We start from the raw sequence: 25,250 nt of genomic DNA, 5'->3' as shown, positions 1-25,250 counted from the left end.
TACAATGTAGTGAAAGTGATGCTAACATGATGAAAAGGGGAAAGGAAACTTGATTAATCTGCTGTTTAATTTCAGGTTGCAATGTCTCACAGCATCTGTTTTTGGTCCATTGTGATGAAGCTCAACTTGATGATCTTGCTGCTTTTTATAACAAGTTTCTCTTCATGCTTAAATGATAGAGTGTCAGTAAGTATCCTTAAGAATTGAAAACTGTAGCTCAGTCATTAAAATGAATTGGTGTTGGTAAGATAGGCTTGTTCAATTATTTTAGTCAAAACATCAATCCAAAAAACCTGAGTTCTTATTAATGCGTCAATGTGAGTACTGTACTATGTTGATCCATCCAACTTTTAAGTAGAGTCATTCTTCCCCCTCTTTGTGGAATGACCCTTGACTTATCCACAGGTCATATCAAGATCCATAATTTTGGCCCCAAAACCTGCCCTCAACTTATATTTGAGTATATAGTGTAAGTTCGACTCATACTTGAGAATATAGAGTAATCTCTTTTAACTCTATGCTTTATGTGCAAATAATTTAATGGTTATTTGGGTATTTGAAAGGCTATTTAGTCAAAATATAGTCAATAAAGCATTTTTAGTCAATTAGAAAATGACCCATATAGAGTTTTAAACTGGTGTATCTTATGTTGAAGGAGTTTGCTTTGACAAAAACAGAAGATAGTGATTTAAAGGAAGAGAACAGAAAAGAGTTGGTAGAGGAGGAAGAGGAGGAACTAGATTCTGAAGACCTGGATGTATTTTACCCAACAAATCAGTGGCAACGAGTGCAACCAGGTAAACTAAATATAACTAATTGTACACGGCTTATCTATTCTGTATTGTTCAGAATATTACTTCACTCCACTGTGAAAACTCCAAAATAGTGTGACATGGGACCTGTCTACAGGGCCATATGCCCCAAACAAGGCTGGAAGTCACTTCTTAAGCTTTATCCCAAGTTAGAAAACGTTGAGGAATGCTCTGTAACTCCTGCAAATTTTGGTATGTGTGTGTGTGAACATCTTGGCAAATTCTGATTCAAAACTGGTTCTCCTGGTCACACAGGTTAGTGCTGCCATCCCATTTTCCTCATGCTCTGTGGCTCCGTGACTTCATCATTGTTTGTCCGGAGAGCTCCTGGCTATTTCTAGCTAATAAAATGAAGTTCAACAGGGACAAATGCAAGCTACTCCACTTAGGCAGAAAAAATGAAATGTAAATATACAGAATGGGGGACGCCTGGCTTGACAGCAGTACGTGTGAAAAATAGCTTGGATTCCTCATGGGGAGGAAGGTGAACATGAGCCAACAATGTGATGTGGCAGCTTAAAAAGCCAATGGGATTTTGGCCTGCATAAATAGGAGTATAGTGTCCAGATCCAGGGAAGGCATACTACCCCTCTATTCTTGGTCAGGCCACACCTGGAATCACACTGGGCATTGCAGTTTGAGGGAGATGTTGACAAGCTGAAATGTGTCCAGAGGAGAGAGACTCTAATGATCAAGGGTCTGGAGAACAAGCCCTATAAGGACCAGCTTAAAAAGCTGGGCATGTTTAGCCTGCAGAAGAGAAGGCTGAGAGGAAGCATGATGAGGACCATGTATAAATATGTGAGAGGAAGTCATAGGGAGAAGGGAGCAAGCTTGTTTTCTGCTGCCTTGGAGACTAGGACATGGAACAATGGTTTCAAACTTCAGGAAAGGAGATTCCACCTGAACATTAGGACGAACTTCCAAACTGAGAGCTGTTCAGCAGTGGAACTCTCTGCCCTGGAGTGTGGTGGAGTCTCCTTAGAATCATAGAATTCTAGAGTTGGAAGAGACCTCTTGGGCCATCCAGTCCAATCCCCTGCCAAGAAGCAGCAAATCACATTCAAAGCACCTTCTTTGGAGACTTTTAAGCAGAGACTGGATGGCCATCTGTTGGGGGTTCTATGAATGCAATTTTCCTGCTCCTTGGCAGGGGTTGGACTGGATGGCCCACAAGGTCTCTTCCAACTCTGATTCTATGATTCTAAGTGCCTTTTTTGACATCTGCAAAAGTGCCTGTGTGACTTGCATGGGGAAATTGCAACATGGGTTCAGCCTGACTGAACAGCCAGGACTACTCCCGCCAATGCCATGGTTCAGGCACGAAAGATGAAAATACCTTTGCAGAATCCAGGGACAGTCCAAAGTAGCTTTCCATCTTGAAGGGGATAGATAGTAGGGCTTATGACTTATCTTTGCAAACTACTGCTCTGGTGGACTGTATGGATCAAAGGCCTCATTCTGCTGGGCTGTCATTCTTTTTAAATGGCGATTGATTTTGCAGTATTTCCTTTCAAGATCTTTCTAGTTGCATATGTTTAATTTCCTCCCATCATTCTTTACCTTTTCTTTATGGGAACTAGTTTCATAGCATTCATAGTACAGTACTAGAAATCACTGAAGCCAGGTGTTAGAAAGTGATATACAAACAAAAGGAACTAATTTCTTCACATAGTTACATAGTAGCATTTAACATAGCAAGATATAGTCATTGCTGCCAGCTTGGCCAGCTTTGAAATGGGTTAGATAAATGCATGAAGGTTAGGTCATGCAGTGGCTATTAGTCAGGATGAGCATATCATTTATAGTCTTTAAAGCAGTATCCTGCTTATCAGGCTCTGGAGCAGTGGTTCTCAACTTTCCTAAATCCGCAACCCCTTAATAAAGTTCCTCATGTTATGGTGACCCCCAACTATAAAATTATTTTCGTTGCTATTTCATCACCGTAATTTTACTACTATTATGAATCGTAATGTAAATATCTGATATGTAGGGTATATTTTCATTCACTGGACCAAATTAGGCACAAATACCCAATACGCCCAAATTTGAATACTGGTGGGGTTGGGGGGGGGGGTTGATTTTGCCATTTGGATGTTGTAGTTGCTGGGATTTATAGTTCATCTACAATCAAAGAGCATTCTTAAATCCACCAACAATGGAATTGAACCAAATTTGGTACACAGAACTGCCGTGACCAACAGAAAATACTGGAAGAGTTTGGTGGGCATTGACCTTGAGTTTGGGAGTTGTAATTCATCTCCATCCAGAGATCACAGTGGACTCAAGCAATTATGGATGTGGACCAAACTTGGCAAGAATACTCAATATGCTCAAATGTCAACAATGGTGAAAATTGGGGAAAATAGACTTTGACATTTGGAAGTTGTAATTGCTGGGATTTACATTTCACCTACAATCAAAGAGCCCCTTGAACCCCACCAACAATGGAACTGGGCCAAAGGACAGGCAGAGAGATCTTCAGCCTTGTCTGCCAAAGGGGTTGCCTAAGACCATCAGAAATATGTGTTTTCTCATGGTTTTCAGCGACCCTTCTGAAGCCCCCTTGCAACCCTCCCAGGGGTTCTGAAGCCCCCTTGCAACCGACCCCCAGGTTGTGAAATGCTGCTCTGGAGAAAGCAAAAAAGAGGGTACAGTTGCAAATCCCTTATGGGTTTCCCATATGACAACTGACCAGCTGCTATCCAAATAATAGATGTACCAATACAGCATAGCCCCTCTTCTTTTTCCCTCCAAGTAGTGTTATTGTATCCAAATCTTGTTTGGTGTTCACTTTCATTCAATTTTAACATGTTAGCCTTTTATACAGTTTGAGAAAGATATAATGGAGTCCCCCACTGCCCTTAAGGGTTAAGCTATGCAAAAATTAAGTGATGGAAACTGTGGAATACATTGTTCTTTTGTTTCTGTTATAATAAAAAGAAGCAAATAACTGCTTCTTTATTGGCAGATCAGCCCATTTCTATATTAAATATTTATCTTGAATAAAATTCCACCAACTTTAATTAACTGTAGGGGATTTTTTTCTCACACTCAATGACTATGAAGCAGCAGTTACCTAGCTAATACTGGAAGGCACGTTGCGGGCTATTTTAGAGTGTGGTCCCCCCCCTTTTTTTTGCTCCGAGTTCTTGCTACCTGTGATTTGTATACATTTTTCTGACTGCTTTTAATGATGGTGCTCAGAGTTCAGATTAAAAATATGGGAAAAACCCAGTAAGGTGTCCCTCCATATTTGTGATTTTGTGGATATTTTTATTCATAGATTTGATTTAGAATGTACTCGCTAGGAATCTCTATGTCCTCTAGTGTGATTCTATGCTCAGCTTCCAGCAGGAAGTCATAAAATCCTAGAATCCTAGAGTTGGTATAGACCAAAAGGGCCATCTTGTCCACCACCCTGCCATGCAGAAAAATGCAATCAAAGCATTCATGACAGATGGCCATTCAGCCTCTGTTTAAAAACCTCCAGAGAAGGAGACTCCACTACCCGCCGAGGCAAGCATATCCCACTGTCAAGTAGCTCTTACCATCAGAAAGTTCTTCCTAATGTTTAGGTGGAATCTTTTATCCTGCAATTTGAATCCATTGCTCCGTATCCTAGTGAAGCAGCAGAAAACAAACTTACCTCCTCCTAGTGCTGGAAGACCTAGAAATTCCTTGAAAGGTGTTCGCTTAAATAAAAAAACAACAATTATTTATTTATTTGTGGTATTTCACTTTCACAGGAGCCCTGTGTCCCTAACCCCACCAATTGTGGAGAATTGACTGTTATATGTAATCAGTATCATGTATAGTGTATAGGCTTCAAATAGCCAAGTTTAAATGGTAAAATGACCAAAGCACAAAATAATTTAGTGAACATTCAAAAGGTGCCATTAAAATATCTACATTATGCTAGACTGAAAAGTGGATTTAATGAGGGTGTGAAAGCGTCTTCACTGTCTAACGTGTTGTTTGTTAATTGCTTTCAAGTCGACTTTGACTTCTGCTGTTCTCATGTGAAGGAGAGACCTCCAAGTTTCTAATATCTTGTTCCAACTCATTTGAAGTAAATATTTGAAGCTGCCCCTTGTTGCTGCCAGCTCAGCAACAAATTTTATAGTGGCTTCTGAAAAGGTTGTGATTGCAGTGATTTTTTTTTTTTTTTGCATAGAGAACCAAAAACGTAAAAATCTGTAGATGAAATGTTTGCATGCCCTATTGGGCACATCATCAACTAGAAAGGTAGTTTATACAATTATTGTTTACATGTTTATGGTTAAAGTAATTATGACTTAATTGGGGTTGCAAGCTTTAACAGGGAGTTGAATCAACACGATTTTCTGTTGATTAAAGGGCAGGGGCCAGCATTAGTTAATGAAGAAATTTTTAATGTTAAGGTAAGACTGCTAGTTGAGGGATCACTTGTTTGTTTTTTTGTGTGTGACTATTTTGATTTTGATGTCCATGGTGTGTTTCCTTAATAAGCAGTGAAAAATGAAATATTAAAGACGGGCTTTCTGGCGAGGGAAGCTATTTTTAAAAACCAGCTTGTGTTTTAGCTGACATTTCCATCAATATCTCAAAAAGTACCTGTGCTGAGATATTGTCAATGTGCACATTTATTTATGTTGAGTCAATTATTCTTTATTGGTATGACAGCTCTACCTTGTATTTATGACATTTTTTATTTTATTGCATATTTTGTTTGTTCTGTTTACATCTTTCAGAAACAAATATGATGCAAGTAAAGAATGGCACATAAGCAACTGGTGAACACAAGGCTTTATATTAATTGTGATGTTGTTGGATATACCAGAGATAAATGTCAAACATATTACACATCTAAATACAGTCCATCTTCTATTGGACAATTAAACAAGATCTAAGTACACTGAGCCCACTAAATATTATACAATCTGTTTTCATTGTCCTTTTTGCTCAATCCTCTAATCATATTCAACCACCAAATAGAAAGATTGCAAGCTCCTCAGATTTCCATGTACCTAATTGTTACAATGAGAACCAGGTGTTTCCTACACAACATTTCAAAATGGGACCTGAAGGCTGATATCTAGAAATGTTTGCCGCTCTCTGTGGGGAAGGGTCTTAGTATAGCTATTGTTGTGTACCTCCAGGTTGACTTTGATCCCATCTACACTGAACATTTAATGCAATTCAAAGCTAGCTTCAAACTGCAATGGCTAGACAACAAATTTCCGTAAAAGAATGTGAAAGAAAGCCCTTAATGCACATCAGTTCTCAGTGGTTTGTGTCATTATCATCTGGGCCTCAAACTGGTTCCAGAATTTCCTATGTACAGTGAAAACACGTTCTTCAATCCTGGTTTGAAACTGCATTAAATGGTCAATCTAGATGTGCTCTCTGACCAATGGAGACTCAATAAGTCCCATTGATTTCATGTCACAAAAGGAGAAGGAGCAGAGACGGTCAGTGGGTGGTCTACTGAATGTTACTTGGTTGACACTTACATCAGTCCTAGTCCGCACAGCTGGAGGTGAGGTCTGATGGGAACTGAAATCCAACAACAGCTGCACGGCTGCAATTTTTGCACCTTTTGGATTCGTTTCCAACTCTGTCTCAAGGGCTCATTTGTATTTTTGTCTTTCCACCAAAACTTCTGTTCTATAACCATTGGATTTATTTTCAAAACAAACATGCAGATAATAACATTGCATTCCCCACCAAAAATTGACATCTTTATACCCCATTCTTCTGCATGAAGAAGTTACTAGCCTAATGTTTCTGAACTGGAACATCATTGGGTTAATCTGGACGTTCTCTGGTCTTTGTCAGATCATCTGTAAGGTGTGGGATTTAAAAAATATTCTGTGGTTTTCAAATGTACAAAAGGTTTTCATTTAGGGAATTGTTCAAGGATATAGAAATGGCTGCTTTATTTTAAACTGGCTCTGCTTTGGTTACAAGCAGCTAGATAAAAACTACCCACATCCCATTTTTGGGGGAGCGAGGCACTGAAGCAGTCTCATACTGTTTTTGAAGTTAAAGCCTTTACTTACTGATCTGACCATATGGGAAATTTTGCCCGCTGTGATTGTTTCCGTTTACGTAAATGTTTTACATGAGAATGGTGGCAATTTAGTGAACAGGAATAAATAAATAGAAATAATGGTAATTTGGCCCATAGAAGTAAAGAAATAAGGAGGAGCAGCAAGTATGAATTAAATATATGAAATATTAACACTTGGGAATGCTTTGTCTCCATCAGTTCTGGTGCGGAAAAAGGCACAGTATGGAATGCAGCTCAAGGTGACCCCAAGTTTGACTCACTTTGGTTAGATGAAAAGCTTTCCGTCATGCTTAAATGTCTGTAATTGGCTACTTTTCATTGTGTAGCACTGAAACAAAAAAACCTCAGTCTTAAGTACATCTGAAATAAAAGAAAATGGGAAGAAAACCTTTAGAAGGATAAATATACCCTATAATTTCTAACATTTTATTTGCAGGTCAAGCTGTTCCTGCAGGATTGCATGTACAATTAAATCTACAGACAGGGGAGAAATTAGCTAAGCTTCCAGAGGACAGCCATGGGAAAGGTGACATGAAGGATCCTTCAAAAAGCAAAAGGTATCATAACTTAAAATACCACTATTACCTCCAAATTGGAAGCATATGAGCCTCTATTTGAGGGTAGATGTTACATCATGGATGGAAAAAAACCCAGTGTTGTTGAATGTCTATTCCTATCAACCCCACTTACCCTGATCTTTGGTGAGACATGAAAAAAGTATTTGTTCATCAAGAGCCGAAGGGCTGAACATTCTCTATTCTCATCTTAAATCGTGGAACTGTCATATATTCCTGTATTCCATTTACCATCACTAACAATCAAGAGTATTTAGCAGCATTGGGACAGCACCCAATACAATCCTACTTTGGATGCTTTTTTCAATGGCCTGCTATTACAGTGATGCTATATAGCTTGGCTACATAAAAATATGAATTCGCTATCAAAGATGAGGGATAAGGAACTCAACCACACCCTGTACAAGTTTATAGTCCTCATCAAGGATATAGATAGGCAGATAGCAAGGAAATCCTTCCCCATATTGCCTTCTTTGTCTGACTGTCTATCCTGTGTTTGCTTGTTAGACCGATACTTCTTAAGGATACACCTTTTTTTTCCTGAGTGTATGACAAGCCCCCGAGTCCTCTTTTTTTCTTTCTTCTGTGAGCATTGAGAGAGAAAGAAGATGTCTTCAGTGAGCTAGATAGATAGTCCCCTTACTTTTCTGTCTAGATATGTAGTTCTTTGAATAAAGTTTTTTAAAAAATAATTTTTAAGCTTGGCTCTACTCCTGTATTGCTGAAGCCCATTTGCTCTACTGCTGGCTCAAATAGCTTTTGATCTTCTAAACTGTTGCTACTGCTATTGTTGCTTCTTTACATTTTATAATGCTTTTCCCTTTTTGAAATCCCAACTGCATCGGCAGATTACTCTTATTTCAGTACAGTGTGTCCTTGGTGTCTGCTAGGGTTTGGTTCCAGGATGAAAATCTGTGGAAAATTGTGTGCCTTCTATAAAATGTCAGAATCAAAGTTTGCTTTGGGGATTTTTTAAAAGCTGTGGAATATACAGATGTGGAATCCGTGGATACAGAGTCCCAATTGTGTTTGCCAATGGGACGGTATTCTGGACTACATGTGTAGACCGTCCCAGGGGGTGTCCTGTTTTGCAGCCTGAGGTTCCTTTTTTGCCTTGAACATGTGATATCACATTGAAAAACAAGTCATTACAAAATATCTGAGCCAGGAAATCAACAATCAATAAATACATCATATCATACCTTTTTTTGAATGGATTTATTTATTTTATTTATTTATTTCCAATATTTCTATCCCGCCCTTCTCACCCGAAGGGACTCAGGGCGGCGTACAATTGGCAATAATTCGATGCTGACACATCATTAAAACAACAACATATAAAAATGTATTACAATCAGTTAATGGATGAGTGTAATTTGTTTCCTTTTTTCCTGGTGTAGGGCTAAAATGAGAAAATGCTAAAACAAGAAAGATGAAAATATAATGTTAAGACACAGTTAAACAAGCTATCATATTAAAATGCTATTAAGAGTTCCAAAATGCAAAATACTTTAAAAATACAACAAGTGAAAAAATTTGGCATACACAGCGTAAAAAGATTTCTTGAAGCTCCTTAATCATTAAATGCCTCCTTGAATAGTTAGATCTTTGCATGCCTGAGAAAGGAGAGATAGGACAGCCTAGCTTCCCATATAAGGAATTCCTCCTTAGGGACAGCCACCAAAAAAGCCCTCTCCTATGTTCTTGCCAGGTAGGTTGGTGGTGATTGAACTGAGATAAAGTTCTCACTCAAGGACCTTAATGCTCTGGAAGGTTCATATTGGGGGACATAGACTGGATCTACACTGCCATATAATCTAATTCAAAGCAGATAAATCTGGTTTCAAAAACTGGATTATATGACAGTGTAAATGAAAGCATTATCTTCCAGAAAATGCACATTATAGTAAGAGAAGACAATCATGCTGAATATGTAACAAATGCACAAAAGATCATGTTAGCAGCAAAAATAAAAATAAAAACCAAATCCATCCTTTCTTGTTAGCGTTGGTCTTGTTGTTATTTGCTCCATGGAAAAGAGCAGGGGGGACCAACATTATTTGTCAGAATGACGTCTTTCGGGACTACATGACAATTTGTCTCAGGACAAGTAGATCTGGTTTTAGCCATCAAGAATATATTGGAAATTACTGAGGGTACTATTTTGCTAATATTTTAAAAGCTCACGTCAGGGAGATTGTTTTAGTTTTAAGAGACCAAAATCATTACAGTAATAACATTTATCCTCTTGAATAATTAGGGATATATACTACACCAAATCAAGTATCATTGATTATTTCTAGAAAGTTCATGCATCCTATTAGCTTTTCTTATTGCTGGAATGAAGTTTTCCACTTCATTCTGAATTATGTTTAATTCATGATGGAGAAATCCAATTAGTATATTTTAATTCTAGTGGACATTAATATAAGTGTAAACGTGCTAGGAAATGGACTGTGAAATAAATGTTTATTCTGCTTCTGCCTTTGTTCTTTCTACGTTTCTTTAGCCAAGGAAGGAAGACTTTGTAGGGCAGGGGAAAGGCCCAGATTTTGCCTCACTGTCTTGATACCAAAAGGGATCTTAAATTGACTATTCTTAGTCACTATTTGGGCCCCTGGTGGCACAGTGTGTTAAACTGCTGAGCCGTGTACTTGTGGACCAAAAGGTGCCAGGTTCAAATCCCGGGAGCAGAATGAGCGCCCGCTGTTAGCCGGAGCTCCCGCCAACCTAACAGTTCGAAAACATGCAAACGTGAGTAGATCAATAGGTACCGCTCCGCCGGGAAGGTAACGGCGCTCCATGCAGTCATGCCGGCCACATGACCTTGGAGGTGTCTACAGACAATGCTGGCTCTTCCACTTAGAAATGGAGATGAGCACCAACCCCCAGAGTCGGTCACGACTGGACTTAACGTCAGGGGAAAACCTTTACCTTTACTTAGTCACTATTTGGAACAGAAAAACAGCTGAAGATTTTGGGAGTTGCGAGGTTAGGAAAGACAGCAGATTTATATATTTGCATTGATTTTTGAGTGGATTTTGGATAGAGAATTGTCCCCAAAAATCATGCCATTTTTTGATGTACGTTAGGGTCCACAAAAGTAGGTTCAAGTGTACCATGTTGTCTATCAGCCATAGTTTTTATACTCATAATGTAGCCCCTACTCCTTTTGTTATAAGCCCCTTAGATTTACTTGTTCACAAAAGAATCTTCCAAACCATTCCAATTAGGCCAGGATTAGTATGAGGGCAATGTGTCAGGTTTGAACTGCATTGACTTTCGTTTTGAGTTCGATGTCCACAGCAGTCCAGCTCCAGTTCCTGCCAGAAGTGTAGTACAGGCAGTCCCCAAGCTACAAATAAAATTGGTTCATTCTTAAGTTGAATTATATGTAAATCAGAATAGGGACATTTTTAAAGTGTAACTCTGGCCTATATATATAGAGGGAGCTTTGGATAGCATAGGGATGGGTTAACTCCCTTGTCATTTTTGTTTTGCTATCTATCCCCCTGTTCAGTAGATTCCACCTCACTTTCTGTCCCTGTGATAATTGGATTTTGAAAAAATTGGCTTGTTGTGGAAACAAGGACTGGTGAGAAAGCTTCGGTGGAGACACATTTTCACCATGATAACCCTTTTAGGAGTGAATTGCTCTTCCAAGATGAAGATATTTCTTACTTCCTGTTGTCTCACTCCCATTCTTAACTATGAGTTGGATGTTTGTAACTCGAGGACTGCCTGTACAACTCCTGTGCCCATGGGGGATATGTTCTCAGACTTTGCATGGATTCATCAAACCACAGATAACAGTGAACCTATTATTTTTAATGAGATGAAAGGCATTGGGACCAAGAAGAGGGTATATGGGGCTGCGGTGGTACAATAGGTTAAACCCTTGTGCTATTGAACTGCTGACCTGAAGGTTGGCAGTTCGAATCCGTGGGGTGGGGTGAGCTCCTGTTGTTAGCCCTAGTTCCTGCCAACCAAGCAGTTCAAAAACATGCAAACATTTCCCGCTTTAGCGGGAAAAGGCAAAAAGATGCTCCAAGCAGTCATGGAAGCCACACAACCAGGAGGTGACAATGCAGGCTCCTTGGCTTGGAAATGGAGAAGAGCACCTGCCCCAGAGCCAGAGATGTGTACCGCCTCCAGAGCCAGAAATGAAAAGAGAAGCCTTTGTCTGTGTGTCTCATTGTAACAAGGCATTGAAAGTTTGCCTGTGTTTGTTTATACAGTATACTGTAATTTGCTCTGAGTCCCCTTGGGGAGAAAGGTGGAATATAAATAAAGTATTATTATTATCAGTATTAGTATTAGTACAGTAGAGTCTCACTTATCCAAGCCTCGCTTATCCAAGCCTCTGGATAATCCAAGCCATTTTTGTAGTCATTGTTTTCAATATATCATGATATTTTGGTACTAAATTCGTAAATACAGTAATTACAACATAACATTACTGCGTATTGAACTACTTTTTCTGTCAAATTTGTTGTACAACATGAAGTTTTGGTGCTTAATTTGTAAAATCATAACCTAATTTGATGTTTAAGAGGCTTTTCCTTAATCCCTCCTTATTATCCAAGATATTCGCTTATCCAACGTTCTGCCGGCCCGCCTAGCTTGGATAAGTGAGACTCCACTGTATTAGTATTATATAGCTTGTACAGAAAGCACTAAGCAAATAAGGGAAACCTTGTATATGTAAAACTGTGTGCATCAGTTCTGTAGATATGAGGATCATATGTATGCTGTGCCTCCCAAAGCAGATCCTTTGCATGTAGTACTACATATGTAGTGCCCTGTGTGCAAGCATCTTTATTTTCTTGCTATTTGTCAGGGGAGAATTTTGCAGCTCCTGAGCTAGAAACCAGACTTTCAGCCAATGAGTATTTGGAAATGGAAGCCTTCTCCTCCCAGGATTGTTTTCTCTCCTTTCCTTGCTGCTTTCTTCACTGCACTCTTTTCTGCCACCATCAACATAACAACACTTTTAGAGGTAAAGGATTTTGACCTATGTTTGAAAAGCAAACCTTGATTATGCTTTTTAATCTATGGGACACAATTTTACTGTGCCATTGTATTGAAGGGACTTGAGCATCCACAAATTTTGGTATCCACAAGGGGGCTCTGGAACCAAACTGCAGCGGATATTGAAGGACCACTGTATTCTATGTTAGGTATGTTAGGATTAAGTGTCTGGGGAGCTTTATTATTGGTCTTTAAGAACTCAGTAGCATTAACACGACCTTCTGTTATGGTACATGCACAGCTGATATAGAGATCTTTTCTTCATTTAACATTGGCTCTATTTATAGATCTTATGTTCAGTTCTACAGTGATTTGTACTGATGAGTTCAATGTGATTTATATGTTTAACTGTAAGTTTATACTTGAGGGTTAATCATAGTTTAACTCAGAGTTGGTTACTAATGTTAGTACATCTTGAATTCAACCAAAAATAAGCATTATGTGGGAGAATAATTATTTTAAAATGCTAGACTCGACTCCCAACTATCTTGACAGTGATTGGTGTGGTGTCATCAGTTTTGTAGAGGGCTTCTAAGCAATCTTTTTTTGGCAGAAATAAAATGTTTAGTGTAGGTTATTTAAATAAAGTGAAAATAGTTCATGTAGAGACCAGAGACCCTGTGAACATAAAGGAGGAGAAGTGGATGCTGTAGACCACTGCTTCTTAAACTGGGTCCTGGCCCCAAATGTGGTCCCTTCAACTCAATGTTGAGGTCATGGAAAATTTGGCAACAGTAAAAAGTTTCTGAACACCATCTGTTACACAAATCTGTTAGCAACAATGTGCAGTGTTTACTGTGGACTTTGCTGAAAATGCTTCGCTCCACAAAAAGGAGAATCTACTTGTTCAGCAAACTTTTAAAATGCCAATTTGCTATCAGTGAATGTTTGTTTTTTATACCTATTTTGTATACCCAAGTACTTGGGGTCATGTAAAAAATTTTCGGTTGCAAAAGGGTTACAAGTGGAAAAAGGGTAAGAAGTCCTCCCTTAGAACATTTTTTTACTTGTGAAAAGCGGACATCTCTTCTCAAGATGGACAACTTGATTGAAAAGGTAGAACAATATATGAAGAAACTGAGCAAGATAGGATGTTGGGAAATAAAATGGAGATGTAATTATGTGATGCAGGTCTTGCTATAGGTTGTTGGCAACTCCTGTTGTTTTATTTTTCAGACAATAAATGGTAAATTAGGGGTCCCTGGTTGCTGGTTATGAGTCGTGTGCTAGTTTTTACTATTCCATCATTCCTCTCTGTTATAGGATTGGTTAAACAACCACATAGCTATGATAGTTTATTGAGTTATCCGAATAGGGTCACCATGTCTTCTCTGGTTTGTTTTTCCAGCTTGTTGGGAAAGAAACAAACCAGTGAAGAGCAGGCACCTGCATTTGTATGACACAGTAAACAAACCATAGCACAAAGCTCCTTGATTTGTTTAGACGCTCCTAATGCAGCTCATGCATGAAAAGCATTCAGGCTAAATCAGTATCTTAGGTCTGATAAGTACCCAGGAGGCATTGTTGTCAAATTAATATAATAAGGGGCTAAAAACCCAATTTTAGGAACCTATAAGGGAGGGGGAGCACTCTAATTTAGAATGCAGAATTCATTAGAGCAAATACGATCAGTCCTTTGCTTTGAAACTTTTGAAAACTCATTCTTCTCAACCTTATTATTCCTTAGCTTTGCTGGAAGCATATTTGCTGTCGGTAGGGCTCTCTCTTCAAACAAATCATTTTTTTTTTACAGGAAAACATGTGCATTGATATACCCAGGGAGGGGAAATCGTATTTGTGGAAGAGCTTGGGGATGTTGACATTACAAACAAGCCAGATGGTGGTGGTCATGTGTCATCTTAGTCTTAATCATATAATTATCACGAGGGAAGAGGTTTTACTTGTGAAATGTAGGATGACAAGTAGGGTTTCCACCCCTCTGATTTTGAAGATATAATTTTTATTTTTGGATATACTTAGAATATTTGCATATGTGTTCTGGATTGATGTGTCTTGTGGAGGTGGGTGGGAAATGAATAGGAGTGTAGGGGTGAAACTTCAATCTTGGCATGATTTGAGATAAACTGTCTCTAGGGAAGTTGCTTTTACTATTCTGAAATTAGGCAGCAAAATCAGTGTATCAACACACATAGACTTCAACAGTATCAATCATCTTGGTATAAATTAATCAGCACTGCATGAAGAACTTTCTTCTTTTGAGTTCTGAATCTCTTGTCAATCAACCTCTTTGTCTGTCACAGAGGGGGGAAATTATCTGTTCTCTTCTGCTATTCTGTAACCATTACATTTTCCTCCCAAATTAAATTCCCAGGGAGATGTTCCAAACCTTTCCTAATTTTAGTTGCTTTTTAAAAACCTGTTTCAGTTCTATGGTTTTTGTATTTTTTTAGATGAGACCGGAGCTGGAGGCAGTATAATATGTGTGGCAATAAGAGATTTTTTTTCTTTCTTTCATGGTTGGGAAAGTAACAAAAGCTAGCAGTAGATAAACAAAAGTTTAAAGTAGTCAATGCAGAAAATATTTATTCTGTCTTCTCAGTAGGCAAGTATGATGGAAACTTCTAAAGGATGGTATAAGTATTCAGAAGCCAATATACAGTTTTGGATTGGCCACATTTTCACTTTTTTCCCTCACCCAACCCAAGTGTATTATGTTTTCGTCTGTTTGTTTCAAATGAGTTTTTCTTTTGAGGAACATAGGAAATGTCACTGTTTTGCCAGCTCAATCTGGATGCCTGCTAGCCCTTACATGTAGGTGCCAATTGAGAGATCTGTACAGAACACAGAGTCCACAATTAAACTGGATGAGTCATTTGGAGTGATCTTTGCAGATGTTTATACTGTCCCTAAATGTGTTGACATTTTACTTTTAAATGTGAGCAGGCCTATCTCAAGGTTTTGTATTAAGAATTCTGTGACACTGAGCAAGAACATCTGGTTTCATCTTGGAGGTGTAGCTTATCCGTTTTATGTATTCCCAGATGTGCTTTAGGCAGAATATAGTTAAGACACATGAAAAGGTTCTATCAGCATTATGCAAATGGTTGTCAAATCACAGTTTTTATTATCATAGTTTTTAAAAAAAATTTTTTTAAAGCACCAGCACTAAACTAAACTCATGATTTAAACTTAATTGTGTCACTGATTGTTTCAATATATCTTTTGATAGATAAAGTAAGCTATGATGACTGTTGCTGGTCAAAAACTTCTTAATTCGTATGTTTTTGTTTTGTGCAAGGCTGGGCCCCATAGATGTTGATCCAGGTTCATTTACAACCCAAGAACTGAAAAAGGCTCTGGCAAAAATGAAAAAAAGCACGAAGACAGAAGATCCCTCGAAAGAAAAGGTATTATTAAACCAAAAAATGTCAGTAACAAGGCTGTTGAAAACTCAACAGTGAGATGTTTACATCAAAGTGTGGAAAATAAGATAAGAGAAGCCTGCCATGTGAATTAAATGAGAACTGTGAATGGAGATGCTTTGAAAGTTCAAAGTCTAAGAATCTGCTGCAGACATTGAGTTTGCAATTGATTTTTTAAATATTTGGCCTTAAATGGGAAAAACCAAATCCATTTGCTGTGCCAGACTCCTGAAAATCATAGTTTGGTTTCCGTTCTTCCCATCACATACACCTGCTCCTATTTTTTTTAAAAGCAAGACTATTTTATTAAATCCAGAGAACTGTTTCTTATTTTCTTCTCATTCATGTTTTAGAAAAGAGAAAGGAGCAGCCTTGAAATGAAATCCAGGAGTCTGCTGAAACAAATGGATTTTGTGTTAGAGGCTTATGTTTTCCCTTCCTGATCAGACAGCATAGTCTGACAAATCTTGTATGAAATTTTATCTGGAACCTTAATATTCACTGTATAATTTAAGACTCTGCATTTTCAGAGCAACTCTTATCTCAGCTTGTAAACCTTCGATGGCTAGTAAAGCAAATGTTCTCGGGAAATATTATGGTTGACACACTTTTTCTTTCAAATTATTCTGATGGTTCTAGCAATTTACTCTGATCTGCTTGAAAACTACACCTAAGCAATGAGACACTTCCATTATATATAAGCAGCAAATCTTGAGTCTCCTGTCATGTTCTCCCCCTTCCTTTCCAGCCGCCTTTCAAAGACATTTTCAATTCAGCCTATGACTGCCAATTAAGAAAGGATCCTTCTGGAAATCATTTAATCATCTTTCATTACTATGGGCCCTATTTGGGACACTGAAAACTGCTTTAGGGTGATGGATAGGATGTACAGTAAGCCTCTTGACCACATTAAAAAACAAACAAACAAAAAATTCACAGAATTTCCAAAGCTGATTGGAATGCAGTTCCTTCCCCTTTGCTCATCCTCTCATTAATTTAGAGCTCAATTATTTATTGATTGACTAAGATAAAAGATGGTGATGTCAGACGCTGAAATGTTCCAATGTACAATGAACTGGAAAAGTCTCTTCCCTTCAGTGTGTAGAGGCAGAGTCCCTACTGATTTTGGAGGGACAGGTATCTTGTCGGATTTAATTTCCAGTATCTATCTGAGAAAGAGCGAGAGACGAAGAAATTACAAAATCTAATTTTCTGCTTTGATGTAGCTCTGATAACATAATCTGTTAAGTAGTTTTAATTGCTAACTACCTTATAGAGCTGTAAACAGAACCTTTAAGAAAATATTATTGGTAAACAACGAAAAGCAGTGATCAGTGCTTGTAAATCAAGCTTCTATTTCATTTTAAATAACATTTTGGCAACTGCTTGTCTTTGAACTTGGGAAAGCCACTTCACCCTCTTTCACCTGATAATGCATTATATCCCACCTCTTGTGCAATCTAAGTACTTTAGTGGGTTATTTCCCGCAAATGTTATAAGAGATGAAGAGGGGGCTTACACAACACCACTTCTGTGCACCGAAGCTGGAAATGCCAGTCTACTGAATTTGGATGGCAGTAGTACGTAACATCCCTCCTTCTCTGACTGTACCACCCACATGAAAGGTTTTTAATGTAGAAGAAAGAGATGAGATGTATATTATACGAGTTCCCACCTTGGGCTAAAACAGGCATGGTGTGGGAGAGGCGTGATTTTTAAAAAGTCTTAAAAGCAAATTGAGTGCAGGATAGATATGAATTGGATTTGAACAAATGGCTCTCGGGAATGGGTATTTAATCCCCATAGTCCTCAGTAGGGTAAATTGTAGCTTTGGTAGAGAAGAGGGAATACACTTCTGTGGAGTATGGCAGAGTCTCCTTCTCTGAAGGTTTTTAAATATAGAGCCATCTGTAAGGAGTGCTTTGACTGTGTATTCCTGCATGACAGGAGGTTGGACTGGATGACCCTTGGGTCTCTTCCAACAATATAATTTAATCAGGGAAAGATTATGGGAATGTTGAGAAGATGGAAGAAATAAATGTATTTCCAGTGCAATTTGTCTTTAGAATTATAGAATTGGGAGAACCCCATAAGCCAGGGGGGTCAAACTCATTTTCATTGAGGGCCAGGTCAATTTTTTGGTTGCCTTCAAAGGACTGTTGAATCTACAGATAGAGAATCTGTGGATACAGAGGGCCAACTACAGTAGAGTCTCACGTATCCAAGACTCGCTTATCCAAGGTTCTGGATTATCCAATGCATTTTTTGTAGTCAATGTTTTCAATATATCATGATATTTTGGTTCTAAATTAATAAATACAGTAATTACAACATAACAGTACTGCGTATTGAACTATTTTTTCTGTCAGATTTGTTGTATAACATGATGTTTTGGTGCTTAATTTGTAAAATCAACCTAATTTGATGTTTAATAGGCTTTTCCTTAATCCTTCCTTATTATCCAAGATATTCGCTTATCCAAGGTTCTGCCGGCCCATTTAGCTTGGATAAGTGAGACTCTACTGTATATATTTTTACCTAGTGGTCACTGCTTTTTAGATTTTATGCAACTTGGGTTCCCAGATGTTATTGAACGAGAACTCCCATTGCTTTTGCAGTATGGGGATAATAGGAGTTGCAACCAAAAAGCACTTGGTTCTGAGGTTGAGGAAAGTTTAAAGAACGTTTTAAAGTCAGACATCATATTCACAAGCTTTGTATCTAAATTCAAGTCCCACTATCCTGTCTAAACAGAACAAACTGCAGCCTTCCAGAAGTTACTCTATTATTTATTTATTTATTAATTATTTATTTACTTTATTTATACCCTGCCTTTCTCATGTGGGGACTCAAGGCAGCTAATCTCACACTTTAGTCATAGTTTAAAAAGCACAATACAAAAATTTAAAAACAGTTAAACAATACAGTGTGGATTAAGGCAAAAACAGATTAAAATATAATAAATACACATAGAATAGCCTTTAAAAATCACAATCCTCCCTCCCAGAATCCCACCCACACTACTGTCTCCCAGCTCCCATCAGTTCTAATCATAATGCTTAATAATAAGGAATATAGGAGTCTAGCATCTGGATGGCCACTTAAAATGGCATGGCGGGCCAGATTCAGCCCGTGGGCCTTGAGTTTTACGCAAGTGCAATAAGCCATCAGCCTCAAAATGGTGTTCAATGCAAAAAAACCTCTGCTAGAACATCCGTCTCTTTTTGAAGATGTCCAAGAAGTAGACCCAACCACATTTCTAGGCAGTGTGTTCCATTGCTGAATCGCTATGACTATAAAGATGTTCCTTTTAATGTTCAATCAAAATCCAACCTCTTGTAACTTAAAACTATTAGAATTGATCCTGTCCTCTGGGAACAGATGACAAACCTCTCATCCCTATGACAGCCCTTGAAACATTTAAAGAGTTCAGTCCTTTCACATCTCAGTCTTCTCTTCACCAGACTGAACATGTCTAAGACTCTCAACCTTTTGTCATATATTTTCTTCTCCATACCTCTTCTCATGCTTGTAGCCCTTCTCTGAACTGGGTGTAACTTCTTAAAATGGGGCCCCCACAACTGAACACAGTTCCTTCCCAATCATACTTCACCAAAACAACAACAACAAATAAACAAACAAAAAACTCAGAAGAATCAATTATGCCTCTCCATTTTTCAGTTAGAGGAAATGCCTGTCTGCCTAATTGGCATTCATGAGATTATATATTGTTGTTTGTTTTTCCTTGCGTTCATAGGGGTTCTTTGTATACACCTAAACACACCTACTGCTTTGGCAGGTTTTGAGGAAACAAAATAATTAATCACAGCAATGTTTATCTTTGATGAGTGCTATTTTGGTCTGTTTCCCCCACTTTTTCCCCAGGCTCATCAAGATGATGTCAGGCGAAGGTTCCGTGCCATTGAGACTCTCAAGGAAGAGTTCAGGGAGCTCAGGCTGCAGATGGAAACAGACGCTGAAATTATGTTTAAATTAATCAACAAATTCAACAGTTCTGCTTCAACCCTGGAGGAGAAAATAAGAGCACTTTACGATCTTGAATATTATGTTCATCAGGTAAGAACAGTCTAAAAGGTATTAGCAGCAGCTTGTGTGATACCCAGGGAACGTGGGAAGCATAAAAATAGATTTCTTTTAGTACCAGATGTTGAGGAATTGGAGTATTCATAGTAAACATTTACTATGTCCTTTGCCAGGGCTCACCTCTGCATACCTGTAACAAAATAAGAGGCTTTTCAGCTATGAGATACCGCTTTAAGCTTTGACAAATGTCACTTTACAAACTGGGTGATAGATTCTTTGTTCACCCATCTGTTCCCATGCTGAAGGATCTAGGATTAAAAACCTAAGCACATTGAGCTAAAAAGAAACCTACAAAACTAATAGGTCTTAAAGCACCTGTGTCAAATTCAAGGCCCATGGACCAAATGCTAGACTACAACTCCTGTATTCCTCATCGTCAGACATGACGAGGGCTGATGGTGGTTATGAAACAGTAATATCTGGAAGGCTGCAGTTGTTTGGTTTAGCCAGGAGAGTTGGATTTGGATTTAGATACAAAGCTTGTAGATATAATGTTGTTTAACCTTTTCCCAATCTCAGAGCCACAGATACTGTTGGGTGGATAATAAAAAGCAATGTTGTTGTTCAGTGACATCCAAGGAGCCAAACTGGGTAAAACCTAAAGAGCACTGACCACTATGTAAAAAAACATGTAGTGTGTCAAATTCATTTTGCCTTAATCAAAATTTTAGAAATTCTTTATTAAGTCAGCCATAGGAAAATTTCAAGGGAATCTAAAATACGTTAAATAATGTTGCAAATACTCCTTCCCACACATCTTTAGTTGAAACACTTCTGATTTTTAGCTAGGTATTAAAAGTCCAGTTCATAGGTACTGGTTCTTTTAAAATATTTTCATTAAAATTTTGTAGTAATCAAAATTTTCATTTATAGAAACATTAATAGGCGGCCACATATAATAATAATAACAATAATAAACTTTATTTTTATATCCCACCCCATCTCCCCGAAGGGACTCGGGGTGGCTCACAACAGGGACAAGCCTGAACAACAATACAACATATTTGACAAAACTTAAAACATTTCAGTGGTACACAAAATAATACAATGGACAATATATTAAAATCCAAGCAGATAAAATCAGAGTAATTAAAAGCGAACCAGTGGGGACAGGTTTCATAAAGTGCTATATCATGGAAATGAGTAACAGTGATAAAGTGCCGTATGGTTTTATAAACAACTCTACTAGACCTATTCATTCAAACGCGCTCCGGAACAACCATGTTTTCAATTCCCGGCGGAAAATGGGCAGGGAAGGAGCTAACCTGATCTCCCTGGGGAGAGAGTTCCAGAGCCGGGGGCCACTGCCGAGAAGGCCCTTTCCCTCGTCCCCACCAGCCACATTTGAGACAAAGGTGGGAGCGAGAGGAGCGCCTCCCCGGATGATCTTAGGGTTCGCTTTGGTTCGTAGGAGAGGAGGCGATCACAGAGATAGGCAGGTTCTGAACCGTTTAAGGCTTTATAGGTAATAACCTGCACCTTGAATTGGACCCAGAAACTTATCGGTAGCCAGTGGAACTGTTTAAACAGAGGAGTTGACTGTTCTCTGTAACTAGCTCCTGTTATTAATCTGGCCACTTATCTCTGAACCAACTGAAGTTTCTGAACCATCTTCAAAGGCAGCCCCACATAGAGTGCATTGCAGTAATCCAATCTGGAGGTGACCAAGGCGTGGACCACCATGGCCAAGTCAGACTTCACGAGGTACGGTTGCAGCTGGCGCACAAGCTTTAACTGCAAAAGCCCTCCCGGCCACCGCCGACACCTGAGCATCAAGCATCAGCGCTGAATCCAGGAGGACCCCCAAGCTGCGGACCTGTGTCTTAAGGGGGAGTGCGACCCCGTCGTGTGCAGGTTGCCACCCTATGCCCCAATCAGCCCCACGACTGACCTGGAGGATCTCTGTCTTGTCAGGATTAAGTTTCAGCTTGTTCACCCTCATCCAGTCCATCACAGCAGCCAGGCACTGGTCAAGGATCTGAGGGGCTTCCTTGGAGTTTGGTGGAAAGGAGTGGTAGAGTTGAGTGTCATCTGCATAGAGATGGCACCCAACTCCAAAACTCCGGATGACCTCTCCCAGCGGTTTCATGTAGATGTTAAAAAGCATGGGAGACAAAATAGAACCCTGCGGGACCCCACAGGACAATGGCCAGGGGTCCGAGCAGGATTCTCCCAGCTTCACCAACTGGAAATGGCCCTCCAGGAAGGAGCAGAGCCATTGTAGAGCAACGCCCCCAAAACCCATTCCGGAGAGCTGTCCCCGAAGGATACCATGATCGATGATATTGAAAGCCACTGAGATGTCCAAGAGAATCAACAGGGTCATACTCCCCTTGTCAAGTTTTCTGCGGAGGTCATCCACCAAGGCGACCAAAGCCGTCTTCGTACCAAGACCGGGTCTGAAACCAGACTGTGATAGATCCAGATAATGGGTCTCTATCAGGAACCCCTGGAGCTGCGAAGCGACCACCCGCTCCAGAACCTTGCCCAAAAAGGGAAGGTTCGAAATTGGCCGGTAGTTGTTAAGAACCGACGGGTCGAGGAACACCTTTTTCAGGATTGGTTTAACCAATGCCTGCTTTAAGGTAGATGGAAAAAGTCGCTGATCCAGTGAGGCATTTCTTATCCCCACGAACCAATTTGCCAACCCCCCGCTGGCAAGCTTTATTAGCCAAGATGGGCAAGGGTCTGAAGCGCATGTGGTCGCCCTCACAGCTCCAAGGATCCCCTCGACGTCATCAGGGTGAACAATCTGAAACGAATCCATTAACACTGGACAAGCAGGTGCCTCAATCACCTCCACAGATACTGTGTTAAGTCTGGTGTCTAAGTCAGAGCGTATCCGAGTGACTTTGTCTGCAAAGTGATGGGCGAACTCGCCACATCGAGTTGCCAGGTGGCAAGGGGCAGCCCCCCCCATCACAAGGGTGGAGGAGCTCCCCCACCACCCGAAACAACTCAGCTGGTCTGTTTGTTGCAGACGCAATGCGGGCAGTCAAGAAAACTTTTCTGGCTGCCTGCAATGCCGCAGAGAAGGCCCTAAGAGAGGCTCTAGCCCGTGCTCGGTTGGATACGTCCTGAGATCTACGCCAGGTGTACTCCAGTCTCTGTCTTGTCCGCTTCATCACAGCCAGCTCCTCAGAAAACCAAGGAGCTGACCTGACTCTGCGAGACAATAGGGGACATTCAGGGGTGATCGTGTCTACTTCAACCTCAGCAACATAGAATGGACGAAGGATTGGGGGAAATCCAACCCCAAATAGGGAAACAAGTTGTCCAGGAACACCTGGCCACTCTAAACGAATTCAAGTCGCCAGGGCCAGATCAGCTACATCCAAGAGTATTGAAGGAACTAGCGGAAGTTATTTCAGAACCACTGGCAATCATCTTCGAGAGTTCTTGGAGAACAGGAGAAGTCCCAGCAGATTGGAGGAGGGCGAATGTGGTCCCTATCTTCAAGAAGGGAAAAAAGAACGACCCAAACAATTACCGTCCGGTCAGCCTCACATCGATGCCAGGCAAGATTCTGGAAAAAATCATTAAGGAAGTGGTCTGCAAACACTCAGAAACAAATGCGGTCATTGCTAATAGTCAACATGGATTTACCAAAAACAAATCATGCCAGACTAATCTGATCTCTTTTTTCGATAGAGTTACGAGTTGGGTCGATACAGGGAATGCTGTGGATGTAGCGTACCTGGATTTCAGTAAGGCCTTCGACAAAGTCCCCCATGACCTTCTGGCAAACAAACTAGTTAAATGTGGGCTAGACAAAATTACGGTTAGGTGGATCTGTAATTGGCTAAGCGAACGAACCCAAAGGGTGCTCACCAATGCGTCGTCTTCATAATGGAAAGAAGTGACAAGTGGAGTGCCGCAGGGTTCCGTCCTGGGCCCGGTTCTGTTCAACATCTTTATTAACGACTTAGACGAAGGGTTAGAAGGCACGATCATCAAATTTGCAGATGACACCAAACTGGGAGGGATAGCTAACACTCCAGAAGACAGGAGCAGAATTCAAAACGATCTTGACAGACTAGAGAGATGGGCCGAAACTAACAAAATGAAGTTCAACAGGGACAAATGCAAGATACTTCACTTCGGCAGAAAAAATGGAAATCAAAGATACAGAATGGGGGACGCCTGGCTTGACAGCAGTGTGTGCGAAAAAGATCTTGGAATCCTCGTGGACAACAAGTTAAACATGAGCCTACAATGTGATGCGGCAGCTAAAAAAGCCAATGGGATTCTGGCCTGCATCAATAGGGGAATAGCGTCTAGATCCAGGGAAGTCATGCTCCCCCTCTATTCTGCCTTGGTCAGACCACACCTGGAATACTGTGTCCAATTTTGGGCACCGCAGATGAAGGGAGATGTTGACAAGCTGGAAAGCGTCCAGAGGAGGGCGACTAAAATGATTAAGGGTCTGGAGAACAAGCCCTATGAAGAGAGGCTTAAAGAGCTGGTCATTTTTAGCCTGCAGAAGAGAAGGCTGAGAGGAGACATGATAGCCATGTACAAATACGTGAGGGGAAGTCATAGGGAAGAGGGAGCAAGCTTATTTTCTGCTGCCCTGCAGACTAGGACACGGAACAATGGCTTCAAACTACAGGAAAGGAGATTCCACCTGAACATCAGGAAGAACTTCCTCACTGTGAGGGCTGTTCGGCAGTGGAACTCTCTTCCCTGGACTGTGGTGGAGGCTCCTTCTTTGGAAGCTTTTAAGCAGAGGCTGGATGACCATCTGTCGGGGGTGCTTTGAATTCGATTTCCTGCTTCTTAGCGGGGGGTTGGACTAGATGGCCCATGAGGTCTCTTCCAATTCTACTATTCTATGATTCTATACTGCGCTGGCCATCTCAGTGTTATAGAGATCAACCAAGGCTTCGACAGGATCACCAGCCGCCATGACGGGAAAATCCCCAAGAGACATCAGGAATCCATTTGGATCCATAAGTCTCCTGGGGCGGACCATCTTAATCGGTCCACCACCCCTGCAGAGGGTTTGAGGTGTGGTTAGTCTAAAACTGACCAGATGATGATCAGTCCATGACAATGGAAGAATATTTAACGAATGACAAGTCTGTTGACTGATCAAGAAGAAATAATCAGAATACAATGGTTACTCATATAATGTTACATCCTCTAAGAAGATCATTCCACAAAATTTGATGTTAGTGTAGATCAGGGATCCTTAAACTTTTTCATCTGTGAGCCCTTTATTGAAGCAAAAGGTTTTTGTGGCGCCCCAAACAATGTTTATATATTATATTATATTATATTATATTAT

The 25,250-nt window shown here is 40.0% G+C and overlaps 1 protein-coding gene across 2 annotated transcripts in view; it reads left to right on the top strand.

Moving 5' to 3' along the window:
* Positions 1-25,250, top strand: part of sil1 (SIL1 nucleotide exchange factor) — a 76,410-nt gene that overhangs the window by 6,730 nt on the left and 44,430 nt on the right. For both annotated transcript variants that reach the window (XM_003215258.4, XM_008115376.3), the window contains exons 2-6: positions 76-186; positions 656-797; positions 7,304-7,424; positions 15,733-15,841; positions 19,742-19,933. In XM_003215258.4, coding sequence (XP_003215306.2) covers positions 82-186; positions 656-797; positions 7,304-7,424; positions 15,733-15,841; positions 19,742-19,933 — 669 coding nt within the window. In that variant the 5' untranslated portion in view covers positions 76-81. The remainder of the gene's footprint in view (positions 1-75; positions 187-655; positions 798-7,303; positions 7,425-15,732; positions 15,842-19,741; positions 19,934-25,250) is intronic.

Source organism: Anolis carolinensis, chromosome 1 (assembly GCF_035594765.1).
Source record: "Anolis carolinensis isolate JA03-04 chromosome 1, rAnoCar3.1.pri, whole genome shotgun sequence".
Taxonomy (NCBI): Eukaryota; Metazoa; Chordata; class Lepidosauria; order Squamata; family Dactyloidae; genus Anolis; species Anolis carolinensis.
Note: the sequence above shows the minus strand (reverse complement) of the source record. Positions and strands in the feature narration are given on the sequence as shown.